General features: G+C 35.5%; 3 protein-coding genes across 3 annotated transcripts in view; 2 read left to right on the top strand and 1 right to left on the bottom strand.

Moving 5' to 3' along the window:
* The window catches only part of mip40 (Myb-interacting protein 40), a 237,704-nt gene extending 224,653 nt beyond the window's left edge, over positions 1-13,051 (top strand). Inside the window, exons 2-7 of the mRNA XM_077442636.1 lie at positions 8,402-8,542; positions 8,741-8,852; positions 9,725-9,973; positions 10,047-10,191; positions 10,270-10,418; positions 10,983-13,051. Of these exons, the coding sequence (XP_077298762.1) occupies positions 8,413-8,542; positions 8,741-8,852; positions 9,725-9,973; positions 10,047-10,191; positions 10,270-10,418; positions 10,983-10,995 (798 nt within the window). The 5' untranslated portion in view covers positions 8,402-8,412 and the 3' untranslated portion in view covers positions 10,996-13,051. The remainder of the gene's footprint in view (positions 1-8,401; positions 8,543-8,740; positions 8,853-9,724; positions 9,974-10,046; positions 10,192-10,269; positions 10,419-10,982) is intronic.
* LOC143919984 (uncharacterized) lies at positions 2,224-5,401 on the top strand. The gene is made up of 4 exons (XM_077442634.1): positions 2,224-2,415; positions 2,493-2,633; positions 2,674-2,849; positions 4,198-5,401. Exons 3-4 carry the CDS (start codon positions 2,847-2,849, stop codon positions 5,035-5,037), a joined length of 843 nt encoding a protein of 280 aa, XP_077298760.1. The 5' UTR covers positions 2,224-2,415; positions 2,493-2,633; positions 2,674-2,846; the 3' UTR covers positions 5,038-5,401.
* Positions 13,052-15,371: 2,320 nt separating the features above from the next.
* On the bottom strand, positions 15,372-18,785 carry LOC143919978 (rRNA N(6)-adenosine-methyltransferase ZCCHC4). The gene is made up of 5 exons (XM_077442627.1): positions 18,395-18,785; positions 17,873-18,318; positions 17,274-17,481; positions 15,791-16,114; positions 15,372-15,554 (listed from the first exon to the last, which is right to left on the bottom strand). Exons 1-5 carry the CDS (start codon positions 18,656-18,658, stop codon positions 15,480-15,482), a joined length of 1,317 nt encoding a protein of 438 aa, XP_077298753.1. The 5' UTR covers positions 18,659-18,785; the 3' UTR covers positions 15,372-15,479.
* Positions 18,786-19,297: the final 512 nt, after the last annotated feature.

Below are 19,297 nucleotides of genomic sequence, written 5' to 3'. Positions count from 1 at the left end.
CAGCTACCAACACAACCCGCTGTTGAGTCAACCCACTCCAGCACAACCGGCGAAACAAATCGCCACTGAGCCAACTAGCTCCAACACAACACAGCCGCTGTCGAGACAACTAACTCCAGCACAACCAGCAAAACGCCTGCACAACAACACCGTCCAGACCACCAACCTTGACTATCAACGTAGCCTAGACAGAATAAGCAACATGGTAGAAAAGAACAACTCGGACTGGTACGCAACGCAAGACCCGCTGCCGAGACAACTAACTCCAGCACAACCAACGAAGACCAGCACTCAACGCACTTCGTCAACCAACGTTCTTCACGCAAGACCCGCTGCCGAGACAACTAACTCCAGCACAACCAACGAAGACCAGCACTCAACGCACTTCGTCAACCAACGTTCTTCACGCAAGACCCGCTGCCGAGACAACTAACTCCAGCACAACCAACGAAGACCAGCACTCAACGCACTTCGTCAACCAACGTTCTTCACGCAAGATCCGCTGTCGAGACAACTAACTCCAGCACAACCAACGAAGACCAGCACTCAACGCACTTCGTCAACCAACGTTCTTCACGCAAGATCCGCTGTCGAGACAACTAACTCCAGCACAACCAACGAAGACCAGCACTCAACGCACTTCGTCAACCAACGTTCTTCACGCAAGACCCGCTGCCGAGACAACTAACTTCAGCACCACCAGCAAAACAGTCACGCGAATGACTCCACGCAGAACACAGCAGCCTGCACAACAGCACCATCCAAGCCATCACAAACCTTCACTACCAACGCAGCTCGCCCAAAATAAGCAACCTGGTAGAGAACAAGACTTGGACCGGCATGCAACACAAGACCCGCTGTCGAGACAACTTTCTCCAGCACAACCGGACAAACAACGACGCCATCGAGTCAATAGACTCCAACACATCAAGATTCCCACAAAATCACACACATCGCTAACACTCACCGGAGAGCCATGTAGGAATCTCGTCGTCGTCATCGTCATCGAAACATTCGAGAATATTCCGCAACAACAAACTACATTCCCGAAACCCAGACGATATGCACCTGCAGTCGTTATATTAAACTCAGGCGGAACGCCCCTACCAGTCGAGTGGAACCAAAACGGTCGAAACACGCCGCCACCATTAAAATACATCGAGCGGAAAGGCGCCAAGCATTCCAGAAAATTCGACGCCTCGACGAAAACAAAATTCCTCTCGTACGCGTCAATAACCACTTCCATCAAGCATTCCAGAAAATTCGACGCCTCGACGAAAACAAAATTCCTCTCGTACGCGTCAATAACCACTTCCATCAAGCATTCCAGAAAATTCGACGCCTCGACGAAAACAAAATTCCTCTCGTACGCGTCAATAACCACTTCCACCAAGCATTCCAGAAACCATATAAAAGGAGGTACAACCCAAACAACGCCAGTCGACCCACAACAGCAAGCGTCGACACACAGCACCAGACCAGTCGACCCACAGCAGCAAGCGTCGACATACAGCTCCTGACCAGCCACCACTACACTACGCGGACTTGGAAGATCAACCAGCCGGACGAGCCAGCAACACACTGCCGTATCCAGAGACCTTCCGTACATAGCTGAATGCTGAGCCAGCGACACTCTACCATATCCAGAGACCGCTGAACGACATACTTTTGCCCACAAATACCATACCTTTGTACAACCATAGGCAAACAATAAAACTTTATAAAACTAGCACAACAGTGTTTCGTTAGGCCGGGATACGGTCAACACACATGTAACCCGCCTACATTGGTACTAATCCGACGTGATCTACGCAACCTTCTGATCATCCAACAGCGCTGTCAACACATCGCTACCCCGCCTACATTGGTGACCCCATCTTTGAACCACACAACAGTGTTTCGTTAGGCCGGGATACGGTCAACACATCGTACCCCGCCTACACTCCATAATATAAAGTACATTTCAGAGGTGAAATCTGCTACGGGCACTTACTAATCCGAGGTCTCTATTGTTCACCCACGAATGTACTTAGATAGTGGATACTCTCTCCCATGTTCCCAAATTACAATACGTACATAAGAAACATAAAATATTAGTATAGTAAAATTTACATGGGCTGATAGATGGAATACAAAATGGATGCAGTGTAAAATTTTCACTACATTTGTACATTTTGAAGTCAGTGTCAAACTCTCTTCTTGTCAAACAACAAATTGTACGGTGGTATCAATGCGTCTACTGTCAAAGTTCTGTCAAAACCCGAAGCAGATGAAATCAAATTTAGATTTAATTACGGCACTATGGAGTGTCGACTTTGCCTAAACTCTGTTCCTTTGGAATCTTCTGTACTTATATATAACAAATCAGAATCACTAGAACTCCAGGAACTCATCTGGAAATGCTGTCGTATACAGGCTAGTTAGGCTCGTCTATTTACTTGAGTTACTTGCTTTTCAATGAAAATCTATTTTGATTAATATTTCCATCGCAGGTGGATAAAGATTCTGGACCCTTCCAGACGATATGCACCTCGTGTGATTCCCATTTAGGAAAGTTCGCTGATTTCAAAAGGATATCTAGAGAAAGTGTTGAGAAGGCAAAACGGAGATCGACTAAGTGTCTAAACATTAAAGTGGAAGAAGTTTTACTTGACGAGTGTATAGATCGTCAAGTAAAACTTAAAGTGGAAGAAGTCGAGTGTATAGATCCTGATTCACGACCGTGTAATTTATCTAAATATGAAAAGAGTGAAAGACAATCCACCAATTGCAATCCAGAAGAAAATAGTACAAACAACAATAAACTATCACTATACAAAGAAAATGAAAACACTGGGAAATGTTCAATGGTATTATTTTTTACTTTATCTATGTACGTAGTAACAATAGATGAAATTTTGTGATCATGCGAAAATTCTAATTCGAGATTATCACTGATTTGAACTCAAAACCGATCACTGATCACATTTCCATGATCTAGAAAAAATGTCTGTGTTTCTGTGTGTGTGTTTGGGTCTATGTGTCATGGTATTTTGGGGATTTTTTGAACACCATTAGTCCTATCGAACTGAAACTTAGTATCGGGTACTAAAATTCTTATTGAGACGACGTAATTTTTTTTCAAATTTTTAAATTGACCGGAAATAGTACCTTCCGTTATAGGTGTCCTCTTTTTTTTTAAGTTTTTGTATTCAATTATATCTCAAACCGCTAACTGAATCGGACTGAAATTTTTTTACATGTAATAGTAATTATAAATTTATACCCTAATATTTTTTTAATATTTTTACCTGAACCGGAAGTAGTACTTTTATTCTAGAGAATCGAGCTTTTTTGTTTTTCTCAGAAACCTTTTGGTATATTGAACTGAAATTTAATATCTAGAATTTTAAGCTTAATACCAAGTTATGTATAAAATTTGGTGGGTATCCGTCAACCGGAAGTGGGAGTTTATTCATATTCGATTTTTCTTCCACTATTTTTTATATTAATCACAATGATTGTCTATATTAATGGTATATTATTGCTCCTTATAGAGCATTGGCCTGAAGAAATAGATCTTCGATCAATTTGTTTTACCAGTGATGACGCATGGATGTGAAACTTTGGCATTGAACGCCAAGTTGCTATACACAGTCCAATGTACTCAAAGAAGTATGAAACGTTGTATGCTTGGCACAACGAGGAAAGACCGGACATAGAATAAGTGGGTGAGAAGTATGACAAGGGCAGTGAATTTAGTGGATAGAGTGAAGAGATTGTAATGGCAATGAGCGGGCCACGTGGGTAGAAGAATGGACAAAAGAAATGCTAGAATTGAACTCGACATAATGCAAAAGGGTAAAAAGAAGATCGCAGGAATGATGGGTAGATGAAATTAGGAAAATGTGTGGGATGAGATGGATGAGAGTTGCGCAAGACAAAGACAAGTAGAAGCGTGTTTGAGAGGCTTTCATCCAGCAGTGGATGGTGAATGGCTGTAGATGATGATAGAGTTTTAAAGACTCGTTCAAATGTCCATTTTTGGTCCCAGGTAAAGTTGAGCTTATACTTATGCAAAAATAAATCTAATTTATAAAAAATTCAAGCAAGATTTCAAAAGTTCAAGTGCCTTGAACTGGTAGTACTAATTACCAGTAACATTAGTATTTTATATATTTCAATTTTTTTAATTGGATATTAAACTATGTTTTTCAGATGGGTATAGAAACAAATATTGCAAATAAATGTATAGAAACAACTATAAATAAAACTGATTCTTCAATACCGTTTCCAAGAAAGAATGGTTCATATAAATGCGAGATGTGTTCAAAATGTTATGTTCAAAAAAAGAATTTAACTCTTCATATCTTAAGTCACACTAAGGAGAAGCCTTTTAAATGTGACGTCTGTTCAAAATGTTTTGTGACTAATTATACCTTATCAAGACACATGAATCTTCACTCCGGAGAAAAACCTTTCAAATGCGAAATCTGCCCGAAGAGTTTTGTTGTGAAAGATAATTTAAATAGTCATATGAAATATCATACTGGTGAGAAACTATTCAAATGTGATATATGTTCGAAAAGTTTCGTCGAAAAGAAAAATTTAAATCTTCACATTAAAAATCACAACGGGGAAAAACCCTTTAAATGTGAAATCTGCTCAAAGTGTTTTGTAATGAGTCGCACATTGACAAGGCATATGAACATTCACACTGGAGAAAAACCTTTCAAATGCGAGATCTGCTCTAGAAGTTTCGTCGAAAAAAGTAATCTGAATAATCACATGAAAAATCACACCGGAGAAAAAGCTTTCAAGTGTGGAATATGTACAAAATGTTTTCCAAGGAATAGTGAATTGAGAAAACACATGGATCGCCACACTGGAGAAAAACCATTCAAATGTAACGTCTGCTCAAAAAGTTTTATAAGGAATTACGAATTAGCAACACATATGAAATATCACACTGGAGAGAAACTATTCAAATGCGAAATTTGTTCAAAATGTTTTGTTGAAAGAAAGAAATTGAACCTTCATATGAAAAATCACACTTAAAATTCAACAAAGCGAAAATTAGCATGTCTAATGAAATCAATAATAATAATCATGGGCTTTAACTTATTTTATCGAGATAAACTTGTTTATAAATATCTCCAGAACCTATAAATATTTTGTATAACTGTTTTTTGAATATCAACAATAAATAAAAGTCTAAAATTTATATAATTCTGAAAATTCATATACTCTGTTATAAGTAACTTTTAATAAGAAATGTTTTATTTATTTTTTTACTATCTTTGTAGGTTGAATTTTAACATTTATTTTAAATATTTACATATATTCATTTTGTATTGTAAACAATTTTGTACATACATATATGGATTTTGAACTGTTAAACTAATGAAATAAATTTTATTTTAATGTTTGTTGGTCATTTTTACTAACCTCTTCTTAGTTCAGAATCGATTTTGTCGTCTGACGAAGTTTGGGTTCTTATCCGATCGTTTTTATATTTTTTAAAGCTTGGTAGAGACTGATAGTAAACATCTATGAGCACAGTAGCAGAGAAATGTTATATTAATAGAAGTGGCTTTAGCCGTCATATTGTTGTCAAGTGACGATTGTCCACAGACAATCCTAAATAATTTTAGCATCAGTCGTATTTGATGCTTGGTGCTCGACGTATGTCCGATAAAAACTTCTATGTTTGTTTATATTCCTCGCAAGATGGGATAGCGTTGGTAAAAATTTCACAATGCATTCAAAAACACAATAAACAACATGGGATACATTTTTATAAGTAAATTGATCCGATTGTATTCCGTGCGTTGTAGCGTATTTATAGAGGCGTGCCTCGTAATATTGACAACAATTTTTTATTCATAAGGGCCCTTCTATAATTATTACATTTCTCTGCACAGTAGATCTTAAACCGAGATAGATATTGTCGAAGCGACTAGTTTTTCTGCTCTTTTAAGAAATATGTAACATACATAAAATATATGTATATGCACACAAGAGCAGAAAAACTAGTCAAGAGCAGAAAAACAAGTAAAAACTATTCATAATCAAATAAAAGGAATATGATGATTTCAATATAAAATTATGATTATTTTTTGGTTTACCGGCTCTCAAATATATCGCCTTTGGGTGATGCACTACTAGTGCGACGAATTTTCGTGTGACAGGAGACCGGCGCGAGCGATTTTCGTAGTGACGGATATCCTGGTAGCGATTTACATTTGGGATGTAATCACCGAACCGTTAAAATATCTTAAAAAAACAATGTGCCGCGTTTTTTTCTGTATGATTTCGCCTTTACTCAAAATATTATACAGGTTTTTCATTCCAAATTGACCCCTTTTCATTTAAAATCAAACCTATTCCATTTCAAATTGAACCCTTTTCAATGTCAATTTGAAATGAAAAGGGGTCAATTTAAGGGGGTATTCTAGTCTAGAATTTTGAAAATATCGATTTTTTTTTTTGTTTCATATTTTAAAATTTTAAACCTTTAAAAATATGTCCTTAAGAGGATTTTTCAAAATTCAAATTGTTTTCGGAGATATAGCTGTTTTAGTGACGTGGCATCCAACCGGCTCATAACGTTACCCGAAACTTTAAACGCGTTTTTCTCGAAACTACTTTTTCTAACACGTTTTTTTTTTTTTTTTTTTTTTTTTTTTACATATATACCAGGAAGGCCTTACAGGAAAATCCCAATGCGCCTTCCTGGCCAATTACAAATACAAATGCAGCATTTTTTATTATAAGTCGTTGAATTGCGAGACACTGAAAAAACTCGCAAATTAACGAGACATCTATGAATTGTACATAAATTTTTATTGTACATCCATCAAATTTCAAATAGTGGTGACATAGTAGGTAGGAAGGATTTTTAGCCAATTTTTTTTTCCGGGAACCGTTTCAACAATGAAATCAGAGAAAATTGGCAAACTCTGATAGGAAACGATCAACCTGGAGTCACAAATCCAGGTCTGACCAACAGCATACTCTGAAAAATTCATTTTCATTCAGGGATTGAACCCGGCACCTTCTTGACGGTAAGCAGAAGCTTAACGTCCGAGCTATGCTGCTGGCTTTGACATGATATCTCAAGTTCTAATGGACCAATTAACTTAAAATTTGGTGTGGGTCTTTTTTATCGGTCTCCGTGACGAGACAGAATGTTAAATTACAGATAACGCAAATATCGGAAGGCAAAGATCGAAAATCGAAAGATCTTAAGTCGAAAGATCAAAAAAAAATGGTGCATGGTAAACGGTACATACTCACGTACATACTCACTTAATTTGCGCGAGCAGGATACAACAGGAACAGGAGGAACAGGCTTTTCCTCCCGTATTAATGTGCGCGCGCAGAATACGGGAGGAAAAGCATGTTCCTCTTGTTCCTGTTGTATCCTGCTCGAGCAAATTAAGTGAGTATGTACCGCTTACCATGCACCATTTTTTTTTTGATCTTTCGACTTAAGATCTTTCGATTTTCGATATTTGCCTTCCGATATTTGTGTTTTCTGTAATTTAACATTCTGTCTCGTCACGTAGACCCCTTTTTTATATATCCCTCTATGGTCCGTACCAGAATTAAGTAAAAATTTTGTTTTTTAATATTTTAAAAAAATTCAAAACTGAAAAAAATTACTTTTTTTTTCAAATAGTTGCCATTTCGCGAAAAATTTTTTTTTATTTTTTTCCGTGGTACGGACCATAGTGACACTCGTATTAATTAAGAATTTTTTTTTTTCGGATGACTAGAAAGGTTGGAATCGTGTCAAGATGGAGGCACCCTTTTTTTTACCTCCCCCACTTTACCAGCCTGTAATTTTTTCAATTTTTAATGTTTTTTTTCATTTTTGTTATGTATTATTGAAATATTAATAAACATATAATAAAAAATGCATACCAAAAATGTTTTTAGTTTTCGTTCTATTGAATTTTAAAAAAACGCCCATAATTTGTCCCTCTAGACTAGAATACCCCCTTAAAATAAAACAGGTTTCATTTGAAATGGAAAAGGGTCAATTTGAAATGAAAAAGGGTCAATTTGGAATGAAAAACCTATATAAAGGAGGGTTCGGTGATTACTGGTCACAAATTACTCGTCACAAAGTCACTAAAATCTCTATAACGGAACATCTGGCAGCCAAAAAGTCCATCATACTAACGATAACTATCATAGTAACGAGAACTTGAGTGCCAAATATTGTGTATTCGCGATTTTCATGGCAAAAATTGTCTTTGTGACCACCCCAATGTGACGAATAGTCCAATTACCATAAAGGAGGTTTGTAATAAATTTGACAGTTGTTAGGTATGGTGGTATTAGTAGCAGTATCGAGAATCAATGCTTCGAGTGGCTGCCTGGTGGCGGGTGACAGTTTAGTCGAATCGACAAGTTCGCGTCGATATGCCTCGCAAACGACGCGGGGGCGGAGGCTCCACAGGGGGAACTCCAGTGCGCCCCCATGCCACCTCTCCCGGGGGCAAAGCCTCCTCAGATACGGAGACGCCTGCCCCGAACAAGGAGCTAGTCAGAGGCAAGTGCTCGATAATGTGTTACTCTATTACACCATGTTACCATACAATGCCATATGCACAATACAATTTTCCGTTATTTCATCAAAAGCTCAAATATCAAATAATAAAACGTGACACGTCTTAAAAAATGTAATTAACTTTTTTTTGTTATTTAGCATTATTAAGTATGTTGTATAAAAAATTAAATAAACTTTCAGATGATGTTTTATATGCTCGTGGCAGACTTAGAGGAGCCTTAAGGGACGCAATGGAATACACAATGGAGGACAGTGATTCTTCTTGTGATCCCACACCTACCAAAAGAGAAAGGTATTGATTTAGACACATATGTATACGCTACATCTACGGTACATTTTGCAACATAATTGCTCATTTTTGACACATTAAATACCCGATGAACTGTTTCGTCAGTCTATTATATGTATGATTACACATACAGTAGAACCTCGATTATCCATATTGTTAAAAACAAACACAAATTTTACTGCTTTGCATGTGACGAATTGAAATTGCTTTCAAATGTTTACGTTTGAGATGGCATAAGATAAAACGGGGCACGAGTCATAAATGCATAACATAAAAATTCGAAAATAAGACAGGGAAATGAGTCGGTTGTCTTCAAAATTCAATACTCAAAGGACGTTTGTTTCTTGAAAGTTTGATCGCCATTTAAATACTTATTTTTAATATTACCATTATGAAGTGTATTGATTCTTTAATGTCTGAAGATGGAAGCTCAGAGCATAAGGTTATGAAAAAATCAGGAAACGAAGAAGTCGAAGAGTGTATTTTTATGTGGCTCATTCAAAGACGATCGCCAATATCTGGTCCATTATTCGTGATTTGGCAGCTTCAAAAAAACGGCTAGCTTTAAGCATAAATCCATAATTGAATTTCTTAATATTGATCTTCATATTATTTTATATGTAAATTATAGGCAAATAAAAATTATTCATACTGAATATACACTTCTTTCCCTGTCAATTGTGATTTTTTCGATTATCCAGACTACCTTCATCCCCAATTAGTCCGGATAATCGAGGTTCTACTGTATTTGTATTTATAATCAATCCCCGATTGCTTTTATATATGATATGTATATGTTTAAAGTATTCAGTTCTAGTAAGATATGTTAGTTATGTTTGCATCATACATTACAAGCAGTTCTAAATGGATTACAGAAATTGGAACGAGTACAAGATTTCATCTCAAACCAAACGCGATCTCAATGATTACAATAGTGACGACGATAATGCATCCGAGAAGAACGTGAAAAGGTCTAGCAAAAAGAAACTACGCAAAATGCATAAGAACAATTCGTATGTTATGAAATTGTTCGATAGGAGTGTTGATTTGGCTCAATTCACCGAAAAGACCTCTCTATATCCCATATGTAGAGCATGGATGGCCAACAAACCGAGAAACTACAAGTCCTCATCATTCGATTCGTAAAAATTGTACACAAATGCGACATTTCTTTTGTAATATGACGTAAATTTTCAGGTGTAATGATAATTCACTAAACGAAGAGCCGGAGGTGGAAGACGGGATCAAATTGCCGCCGCCTGAAGGTCATCCCGTGTCAAGGGTACCCCCGTTATTACCTGAACAGTGTACCCGCTCTAAGTACAATATCAATTTAAACTATGTGAGTGGTCGTATACAGGTTTTGAATGTTAATTTGGTATATGATTTTGATTGATTTTTGTTAAAAATATATATGCAGAATGAAGAACCTCCAATACCGAAAGACGTCTTATTGAAGAATCATCTCAATCGTTGGCACGCCGTGCGTAGAAAGTGGCTTCAGCAAGCCGTCATATACGAGTCTAGATACGCTAGAACCCAAGAGATTTTAAATGAAATGGAGCCAAAGTGAGTGCAAATTATTATGGTTGTGGCTATTTGCAGGTACTCTATATCTGCGAATTATTGGCTATTTGCAGGTGAACTTATAATCCGATTATAATTTCTTACATTTAATGTATGCTAGACTTGTTTAATCAATCGTTCATTATACACGAGGCGAATAAATTTCGCACGGTATTGTAATAGATTTATATCATTTAGCTAGTTCGCGGCTTGTACTTGTATGTAGGTATTATACGTTGTATATGATAACTGATTTTGATTATATTTTTTACTCTACGTCACTTCGAACTAAATTTGAAGAGGCTTAAAACCAAATTTTACCAGTAAACACGCTGACAGTGACAGTTCACGCGCATGCGCAGAAGGCTTTGCGCCTGTCGCAGATATAGTACCTGCAAATAGCCAATAACTAGCAGATAAAGTACCTGCAAATAGCCAATAATTTGTGGATATAGTACCTGCAAATAGCCACAACCATTTATTATAATACCAAATGTATAATAAAATCGTTGTATTGTTTTTTTTTTATATATATATATATAAAGTAATAATTCAATTTAATTTTAGCTACAGTCCATAGTACGGCAGTCGACTGAAGATGAACATGGTCGTGCAAATACTGTATGATAATTATTGAAATGAATCAATAATTGCGAAGCACGTGAAGTCATTAGATTACCTACAAATTTTACCCTTTTTAAATCGGAGTTTTACGCTTTACATGTTAAAAAAATCATTTATCGCCTTTATCAAGTGCTATGAAGTCATATTGCATCAATAATATGTGTATTTAAGTAGATGTATCATAATTAATTTATTCGGTCGATTCATATAGGCTATGTATGTACGTATTATATACATATATATATATTGTATGTTCGTTGCTGTAAATGTTTTTTAGCAGCACTTAAGCAGCGCTATACATACATATATTCAACTAATTATTATTTTTATATTCATATATTTTCGATTTAGAAAATGTTGAGTGTCGGTGTATTTTTATTTTTGATACAATTCAATGTTACCGCGGTTAATGTTTAGAAATTAACCGAGTAGAATTTTATCCGTAATCAATTGATAATCAGATAAATCCTTTTATTATACTATACATTATTTTATGCCAGAGTATTCTAGTCTGGATTAGCGATGTGATAATTGAAAATTTCCATTTAGATTTATCGAATTTGAATGTGTGTCGTGTGCGTTAAATGAACTGTGTGCAATAAATAAAAATTTTGCGTATCGATTTTAATTAAAACGAGTTTTACTACCCGCACTTAGTATACTATCCATTACCTGTATATGTGAAATTTTAGTCAAAAGCGATATTTTCTATTTCAAACTCATCTCTGTGAAATACTTAAAAATCGTAACATAAAAATAAAATCGTAACTAAAGATAATCGTCTAATGGTAAGAGCACACTCAAAAGTAGGGCACGGCATGCCTTGGTAGACTCCAGCTGTGATAGGCGTGTCGTCATGTCATTGTTAACACTATGGTGGCCGCTGACTCATATTTGTATCATGTTGGGTGCGCAACGCTTACTGGCCGCTGATACATATATGATTCACGACTGCGCGAATATATTTTTCAGTCCGCTGATATATATTTGAATCACGTTTTCGTCATAAACGAAAACGTGATACAAAATTGTATCATTGACCACAAATGATTGACGCAAACGTGATACAAAAATATATCAGCGGACTGATACTGTTCGCGCAGTCGTAAATCATATGTATATGTACCAGCGGCCACTAAGCGTTGTGCACCCAACATGATACAAATATGAGTCAGCGGCCGCCATCGTGTTAATTCTTACGATCTTATTACTTCGATAAAATTCTACTAAATTCCTTCAAATATGTGAATAAAAGGTTAAAATATACCGAAAACACTCCAGGGGGTGAGTTTTACCAACGATCACGATGTTATAGATTAGACGTGCAGAGTTTTTATTGCATGTGCAAAACTAAAAAAGAAAAACACGTACCGCAAACCACTCTGTATCTGCACCTTAAAAGCACGATAGAAGTGATATAATAATATAAAAGCGGATAAAACAGTTTCCAATTTCTCTTGGAACGAAATTTAAGTTTGGATTTACGAGGTTTATTTACAAGTTAGTACCAATACCAATGTTTTGACTTTTTTTATAACGTTTTTACATATTTGAGTAGGCTAGTTAGTTATATCAGTTTCCCTTATAGCAGATTTCACCTCTGAAATGTACTTTATATTATATTCTTTGATCGTCGATTTCATTTAACTGAAGAACCAACGATCTCATTTGCAAAGTGCAAAGTGGGATAAGTATTGTAACGTGGGAACATGAGAGGGAGTATCCACTAAGTGCGTTCGTGGGTGAACAATAGAGACCCCGGATAAGGCTAATTAGTGCCCGAACAAAGGATACGCTGTAGTTCTCATAGACCTGGGCGAGTGCGTGCGTAAACAAAAGACTCGCCAGGGTAGACCTTTAAGTGCCTAGACAATAGACACATTCATGGTGAGGGGAAGCTATGCTGGGCAACTTGTCCTTTATAAGGAGGTACACACGGTAGATGAGATTATTCTGGAGTGAGCGGTGGTATCGTGTGGACCTCCTGAATCGTTGAATAAATGCTGTGAAGCGACTTTTGCCTTTCATTTGGATCCTGAACCCACCCCTACGCTACAGTATGGTTGGTGCACATACACAATTTTATTGTTACTTATATCTTGGATTGTCATTGCAATACTTGAATTGAGTTTCTCCATTATTATTTTCACAGATTCAAGGTGTAATTTAACGAAGTTTAGTAACCACCTTTTGTTATACTCATTCAGCCAGCAGCATAGCTCGGTCGTTAAGCTTATGCCTAGCACCGAGAGGCGCCGGATTTGATCTCATGAGCTGACCTCGATTGAAAATAATTTTTCAGTATCTGTAGTGTATATCTGTAGTGCTGCTGGTAAGACTTGGATATTTGTGACTCCAGGTCGATCGTTTCCTATCAGAGTTTGTCAATTTTTCTGATTTCATTGTTGAAACGGTTCCCGATTAAATTGGCTAAAAACCTTCCTACCTACTATGTCACCATCATTTGAGTAAGATTAATGTACAATAAAATTTATATACAATTCATAGATGTCTCTTTAATTACGAGTTTTCAGTGTCTCGTTATTCATTGACTTGTGTAATAAAAATGCTGCATTGTTTGTAATTGGCCAGGAAGGCGCATTGGGGTTTACCTGTAAGGCCTTCCTGGTATACATATATGTAAAAAACATGGTTTTAAATCTCATTTGGGGATTGCAATTTGTCGTCTAATTTCATTTACCGGTAAACGCTAAATAATTTCTCCCATCACCGATTTACCAGTAAATGAAAAAAAAAAGTGGATTAGATAACTGTATGTTGTTAATTTTCATAAAAATGTTAACCGCAAATTATATAAAATAAATCTCAGGTGAATAATTTCATACAAATACATAAAGTCCATTTGTAATAATAATTAATAATCACAATAGAAACAACGGTATGATCGCATTTATTACGACTTGGTTGGTCTGTGTTGCCACTTCTAAGCATGCATCAGTGTAGCCACTCTTACGAATGCCTCAGTGGTGTCACAACTACAACTTATTTCTATGTTACTATTGTACACAACGTCAAGACCTAATAAAAAAGAAATATGATGACTTTACTGCCTGGCATACTTCCTACTCGTCCTACTCAAAATTTTAGTCATTTTGTACATTTAATACTGAAAATAAACAAATTCCAGACTACCTAATCCACAATACGCCACTTGCATCGATTTTTAATGCAATATTATGTCTATATCGATGGCTTGGTGCACAGATATTGTATGTCCATTTTTTTATTTTTAAATTTGTTTGGTATATATAAATGTGGTAAAGGATCCTGACAGATAACGCTGTTCAGGACCACGGTTAGGATGTGGCGGTTGAGGTGATGACCAAACACGTGCTTTTTCAGTCACGTTGTTTATTAAGACGATATGTGCGGAGGCTTAGCGACCAACCGCGCGGAGTACAGGTCTAACTGCGACTAACCGTTACATCTCTACCCCTTTTCATCCCCTTCTCACAATCCGTCGTAACATACCCTTTCTCAACCATAGCCCATACATCAGCCTTTCGTTCAATTCCAACCCTACATAAATCACCTTGAAAGGAAAAACTTGAACTACTCCAGCATCTACATACAAACTTAAAATTTGATACAAATTCAAAAATGGACATAAAATATATGTGCACTAAGCCAACGATATGTACTTAATTCGCGATAAAGTAATTGCTGATGGCGAAATTTTAGTGATTTACCGGTAAATCGTTAATGCAATCCCTAGTCTTAGAGTATAATGAATATTTTTATGTACCACTATTCTAACTTATAGTTTGTATAGATAACACTGTTAGACACGAAAAATGGTTCAGAGATGAGATATGAATAGATCTATGCCCAGTAAACACGAATCTGGTAATAAAAAATGTTGATTGGCTCGAGATCCGCAAAAATGTGTTTTTTAAATCGCGCGATTTTTCTATATCTTGGTGTTGTTCGGTAGATGTCTCAAAATCTGTCAATTTCCTATTCAAAATGAATATTGTAATCTATAATCGGGTATTTTATCTTTCATTAGTAGTACTTTTCAGCTTTCAAATCTCTCCAAGTAGTCGTCCAGTTCAAATCAAAAGTCAAAAGTACGTATTTTCACTTGGGATTTTTTCCCACTGTTAATACTATTTTATATCGAGTATTTTCTATAGAAACATGTTTATTGGGATAGTGTTCTAGCCACACTATTTTTTGTTTTCGTTTAAAAGGGTTAATTGGAAGTGTGCTGAATTTTAAATCGGTAAAATTGCATATCTTGTCTCTGAACCAAAAAAAAGTCGTCAGTGTAATTTGCCAATTTTATTAAATTTATTAAAACAAAAACGTAAAGGATATAAAAATGCATTTTTTATTAAAAAAATAAATACAAAATGTACATATTTGATAATATTGTTATTATATATATATATATATATATATATATGTATGTATGTATTATGGCTTATCAATTTGTTGTAATTGGGGACAGTTGCTCTTCTTATGTCCATACTTTTTGCAGTGGAAACATTCCTGAAATAACATGTCATTTGATTAGATTATAAAATGCATATAAATAAGCAAATTTTATTGTCCAATATAACTTTGAGTAGCTTTTTAAAAGATTTTTTGAACCACAACTCAATGATAGTCTATTGTTTTCTATTGCAAAATGTTCATATTATGAATTTACTTTACTTTACATGTAAAGCTGCATTGTCAAAAAATTTCATTCATTATATTGAACTCCATATAGATGTTATAACAACCTGGTTGTAAACGAAGCTTCCGCATTCGTGATCTCTTAAACAGCATCGGCGGCATCGCTCGCAGTGATTCCACGTCGATTTAACACAACTGTTGCACCTGTCGCAGTGCACATAAGGTGTGCCGTTCTTGCTAGTGCAGTTTCCGCACCGAGAGCAGTGCCGATTCCAAGATCCGATCCACCGTGAGCACAATTTACAAAACGTATAACCTTCCGACGACGGCAAGATAAATTTCTCCATGAGAATGCTCGTGAAAAAACGAATCGGTGAACCAGTTTTGGTGTTTTTATCGTTTTGGAAGTTCGAATGGTTTTCATAAGACACCTGTAAATAATATCTTATATATTCAAAACGATTTATATAGCATGAGACTTACGTAAAATGTACATGCTATCGCATTCATCCCCTACGATGGCCCATTACATTTCGTTTCAGTTTCGCTTTGGATTTTGGTCAAGAAATACAACATTGTACGTGCGTATAGTGATCGGTAGAATTTGACTTATTTTTTGTTAGTTTTGAGTTCGTGTTTTGAAATATTTACATAAATAAAATTTCAATATAAAATACGTAAGTTGTTGATATTATTGATTTATTTATGGAATACGTATATATTTTATATTAATGGAAATTTATGTTTTTTAGACGATAAAAGTAATTGTCGACGTCGTGTTATGGACAGCAAAACTTACAGTAATATTATTAAAGACCTTGCATTGAATTATACTGTAATAATATTACGGTACGATTTAACTGTACATTGAGAAGAATACTTTGTATCTTAAAAAAAATGTTTGTGCATTAAAAATTTGCATTATTTTCGGTGCATTAAACAATCTCGTATTGTGCATCGAATAAAATATTTTGGCATTGTAAAGTGACCATTAAAAAATATGAAACGATAATTCGAAAAAATAGATTTTAGCTAGAATAGATACAAAAAGTTGCAACGTTGCAGTCTTCCGCTATCAACAGTCAAAAGTGTTTACTTTTGTTTCTCACTAATGAAATGTAATCTTAAATGAATAAAACCAACCCTAACTTAACCTAACCTAACCAAAATCATAAATAAATGAAACCTAACCAAACGTTGGTTCGTATTTTGGTATTCGCGACATTGCCGATACATTTCATGTCATTTTAATGCACATTTCATCCACTTTTTAAGTAGCAAATATTTTTTTCAATGATCAAAGCAAACTTTCTAATGCAATCAGTACCCATCATTTAGAAATGCACAAAATTTTTTTTTCAATGCACATTTATTTTATAAAATGGGCGTTTAAATTGTTCCCATATTATATAGTTAAAAAAGAAATAATTTAATAAAAATAAAGAAATTATTTTTCATCCTTACAACGTTACAACACATTGCACGAATGCGATAGCATGCTCGGTTCTCGTAAGTCTGACACTACACCAGACCAACTATAATTTGTTTTATATAATATAATATTTCGATTCTATGTAATTTTTATAATACTTGATAATCGGCCATTTTAAGCGACGGTATGTGGTTTTTAATATGCGGCTCCATAAAGTACGGCATCACGATTATCGTTGGCAGTAAATTTTCACTGTTGATTTTATGCAATTGATAAAAGTCCTTGGATATTTCTTGAAGTGTTCTGGCTAAAGGTTCAAGTCTCCCTCCGAAAGGTGGATCCATAACGATGCAAAGGTTATCATAACTAAAATTAACAATTGATTTGCTTTTAAATATATATATATACTTAAACAATAATAAGACATACATATGTAGTGCCATCATCCAGTAGGTTTCCATAAACCTGTTGTTAAGTCTTCATAAATAAACTTTGCTAATCAGAAATGTGATTCTGAAATATTAGTAATAGAATAGAAGGATAAATACAAATTAAATATCTAGTGGCGTGTTCTTCAGTTTTAACAGAAGATTTGAATCCTCAATGTTTACTTGTACATTCCCTAGTGATAAATTTAATATAAATTGATTTGACTTCCATCGAGCATCATCTGTAAAGTATATTCAGCTACCGAGGATAATTAGGAAACCTGCCGATTGAAAATTGGATGACAACACTGCATGTATGCATAGTTTACCTGCTATTTTTGAGGAATTCGTTGTAACAAGTCATCTCCTCATCGAAGAAATGATGATTGAACATATTATAATGGCAGAATTCATGCGTGGTGTTGAAATTATAATGACGAGTGTCTATGTCCAATAAAAATGATTTAACATTTTTGACTTGTAGGTTAGCTTTAGCATATTCGTGTACACGAGGCGTTCCCACACATATTATATTCCTAAAGTTATTTTCTGTTAAAATGTTAATAATAGTATTGACGCTTTCGTTCGAGAATAAAAATTGCGCTTCTTTCTGATTGTCTTCTATGGGTTTTAAGAACTTGGAAGGATTCGAGATTAGATCAAAGTTTAAATCGTTGATTGTATCGTGATCGCCGTGGCTTTGGTCTATGGATGAGTTGAAGAATGTCGAACAGGAATGGCAGTAGGAACGGTCACACTGTTGTGTTAGTTTCATCTGTAAAGTAATCGTCGTTTAGATAATGTATAGTTTATATATATAGCATCATGATTTAAGTATTCGTATGACAAACCTTGATGAATTCGTTGAACGTTTCGTCGTGATTTGTATATCGTTTGCGTGTTGTGTGTGAGAGATGTTTCGCCTTTCTCTTGAAATCATTTTCGAGCATGTAGAATTTGCAAAATTTTCTGTCACGATATGCAGAACATGCGAAGAAGTTTTGGCCATTGCGGATGAACAGCAGGGATGGACCGTGAGCACAGTGAGGATGCGAAGACAAGTTATCCGTGACTACTCGTAGGGAAGGTAGTTTTTTGTGATCGGATTTCGGCATTTGAAGGTATTTAAGTGAGTGATTGGGAGGGATTTGAAAGTGGGAATGTACTAGGAGTGATTTAAAAGTGGCGCCAGTTCCCACGTGCCTTTTGACGTTTGAGAACTGTCAGTGAATTAACCTATAACATAACCAATGCTGCCAGACGTAAAAAATAATCGAAGATAATTTTTTCATGAAATTAAATTCTTTTGTTATTTTTAAATATTTTGCGCAACCTTATGTTCCATCATTGGAAAAACGCGTATTTTTAGCATCTATTTTTATTCAATTTTAACATTAATCATGTTTCATCTGGTAAACGGCGTTTACCAGATGAAAAGTTTTGTAATATTTTGTAATGCAGCATAGGATATTCAATTGTAAAAAGTTTTGTCATGCACATTGATGTATAATACACTAGATGGGCCCAGACGTGTTATTTTAGACGGAGATCTTGTCTTCACTAACTGAGGGATGCGGGGGGTTTAACTACCGGGGAAGTTGGGTTTTTTCCCTACGACGCAGCGGTACCTACATACCTACTAAGAGAAACTGTGCATGCGTCATGTATTTTGCATGCGCCAAAAGGGAGACAAGTATAACACGTGAGGGCGGATCTAGTATATTCTAGATCTATGGTCATGCAGGATAGAAAAT

This window comes from Arctopsyche grandis, chromosome 12, assembly GCF_051622035.1.
Source record: "Arctopsyche grandis isolate Sample6627 chromosome 12, ASM5162203v2, whole genome shotgun sequence".
Taxonomy (NCBI): domain Eukaryota; kingdom Metazoa; phylum Arthropoda; class Insecta; order Trichoptera; family Hydropsychidae; genus Arctopsyche; species Arctopsyche grandis.
This window is presented reverse-complemented; position numbering and strand designations above follow the sequence as displayed.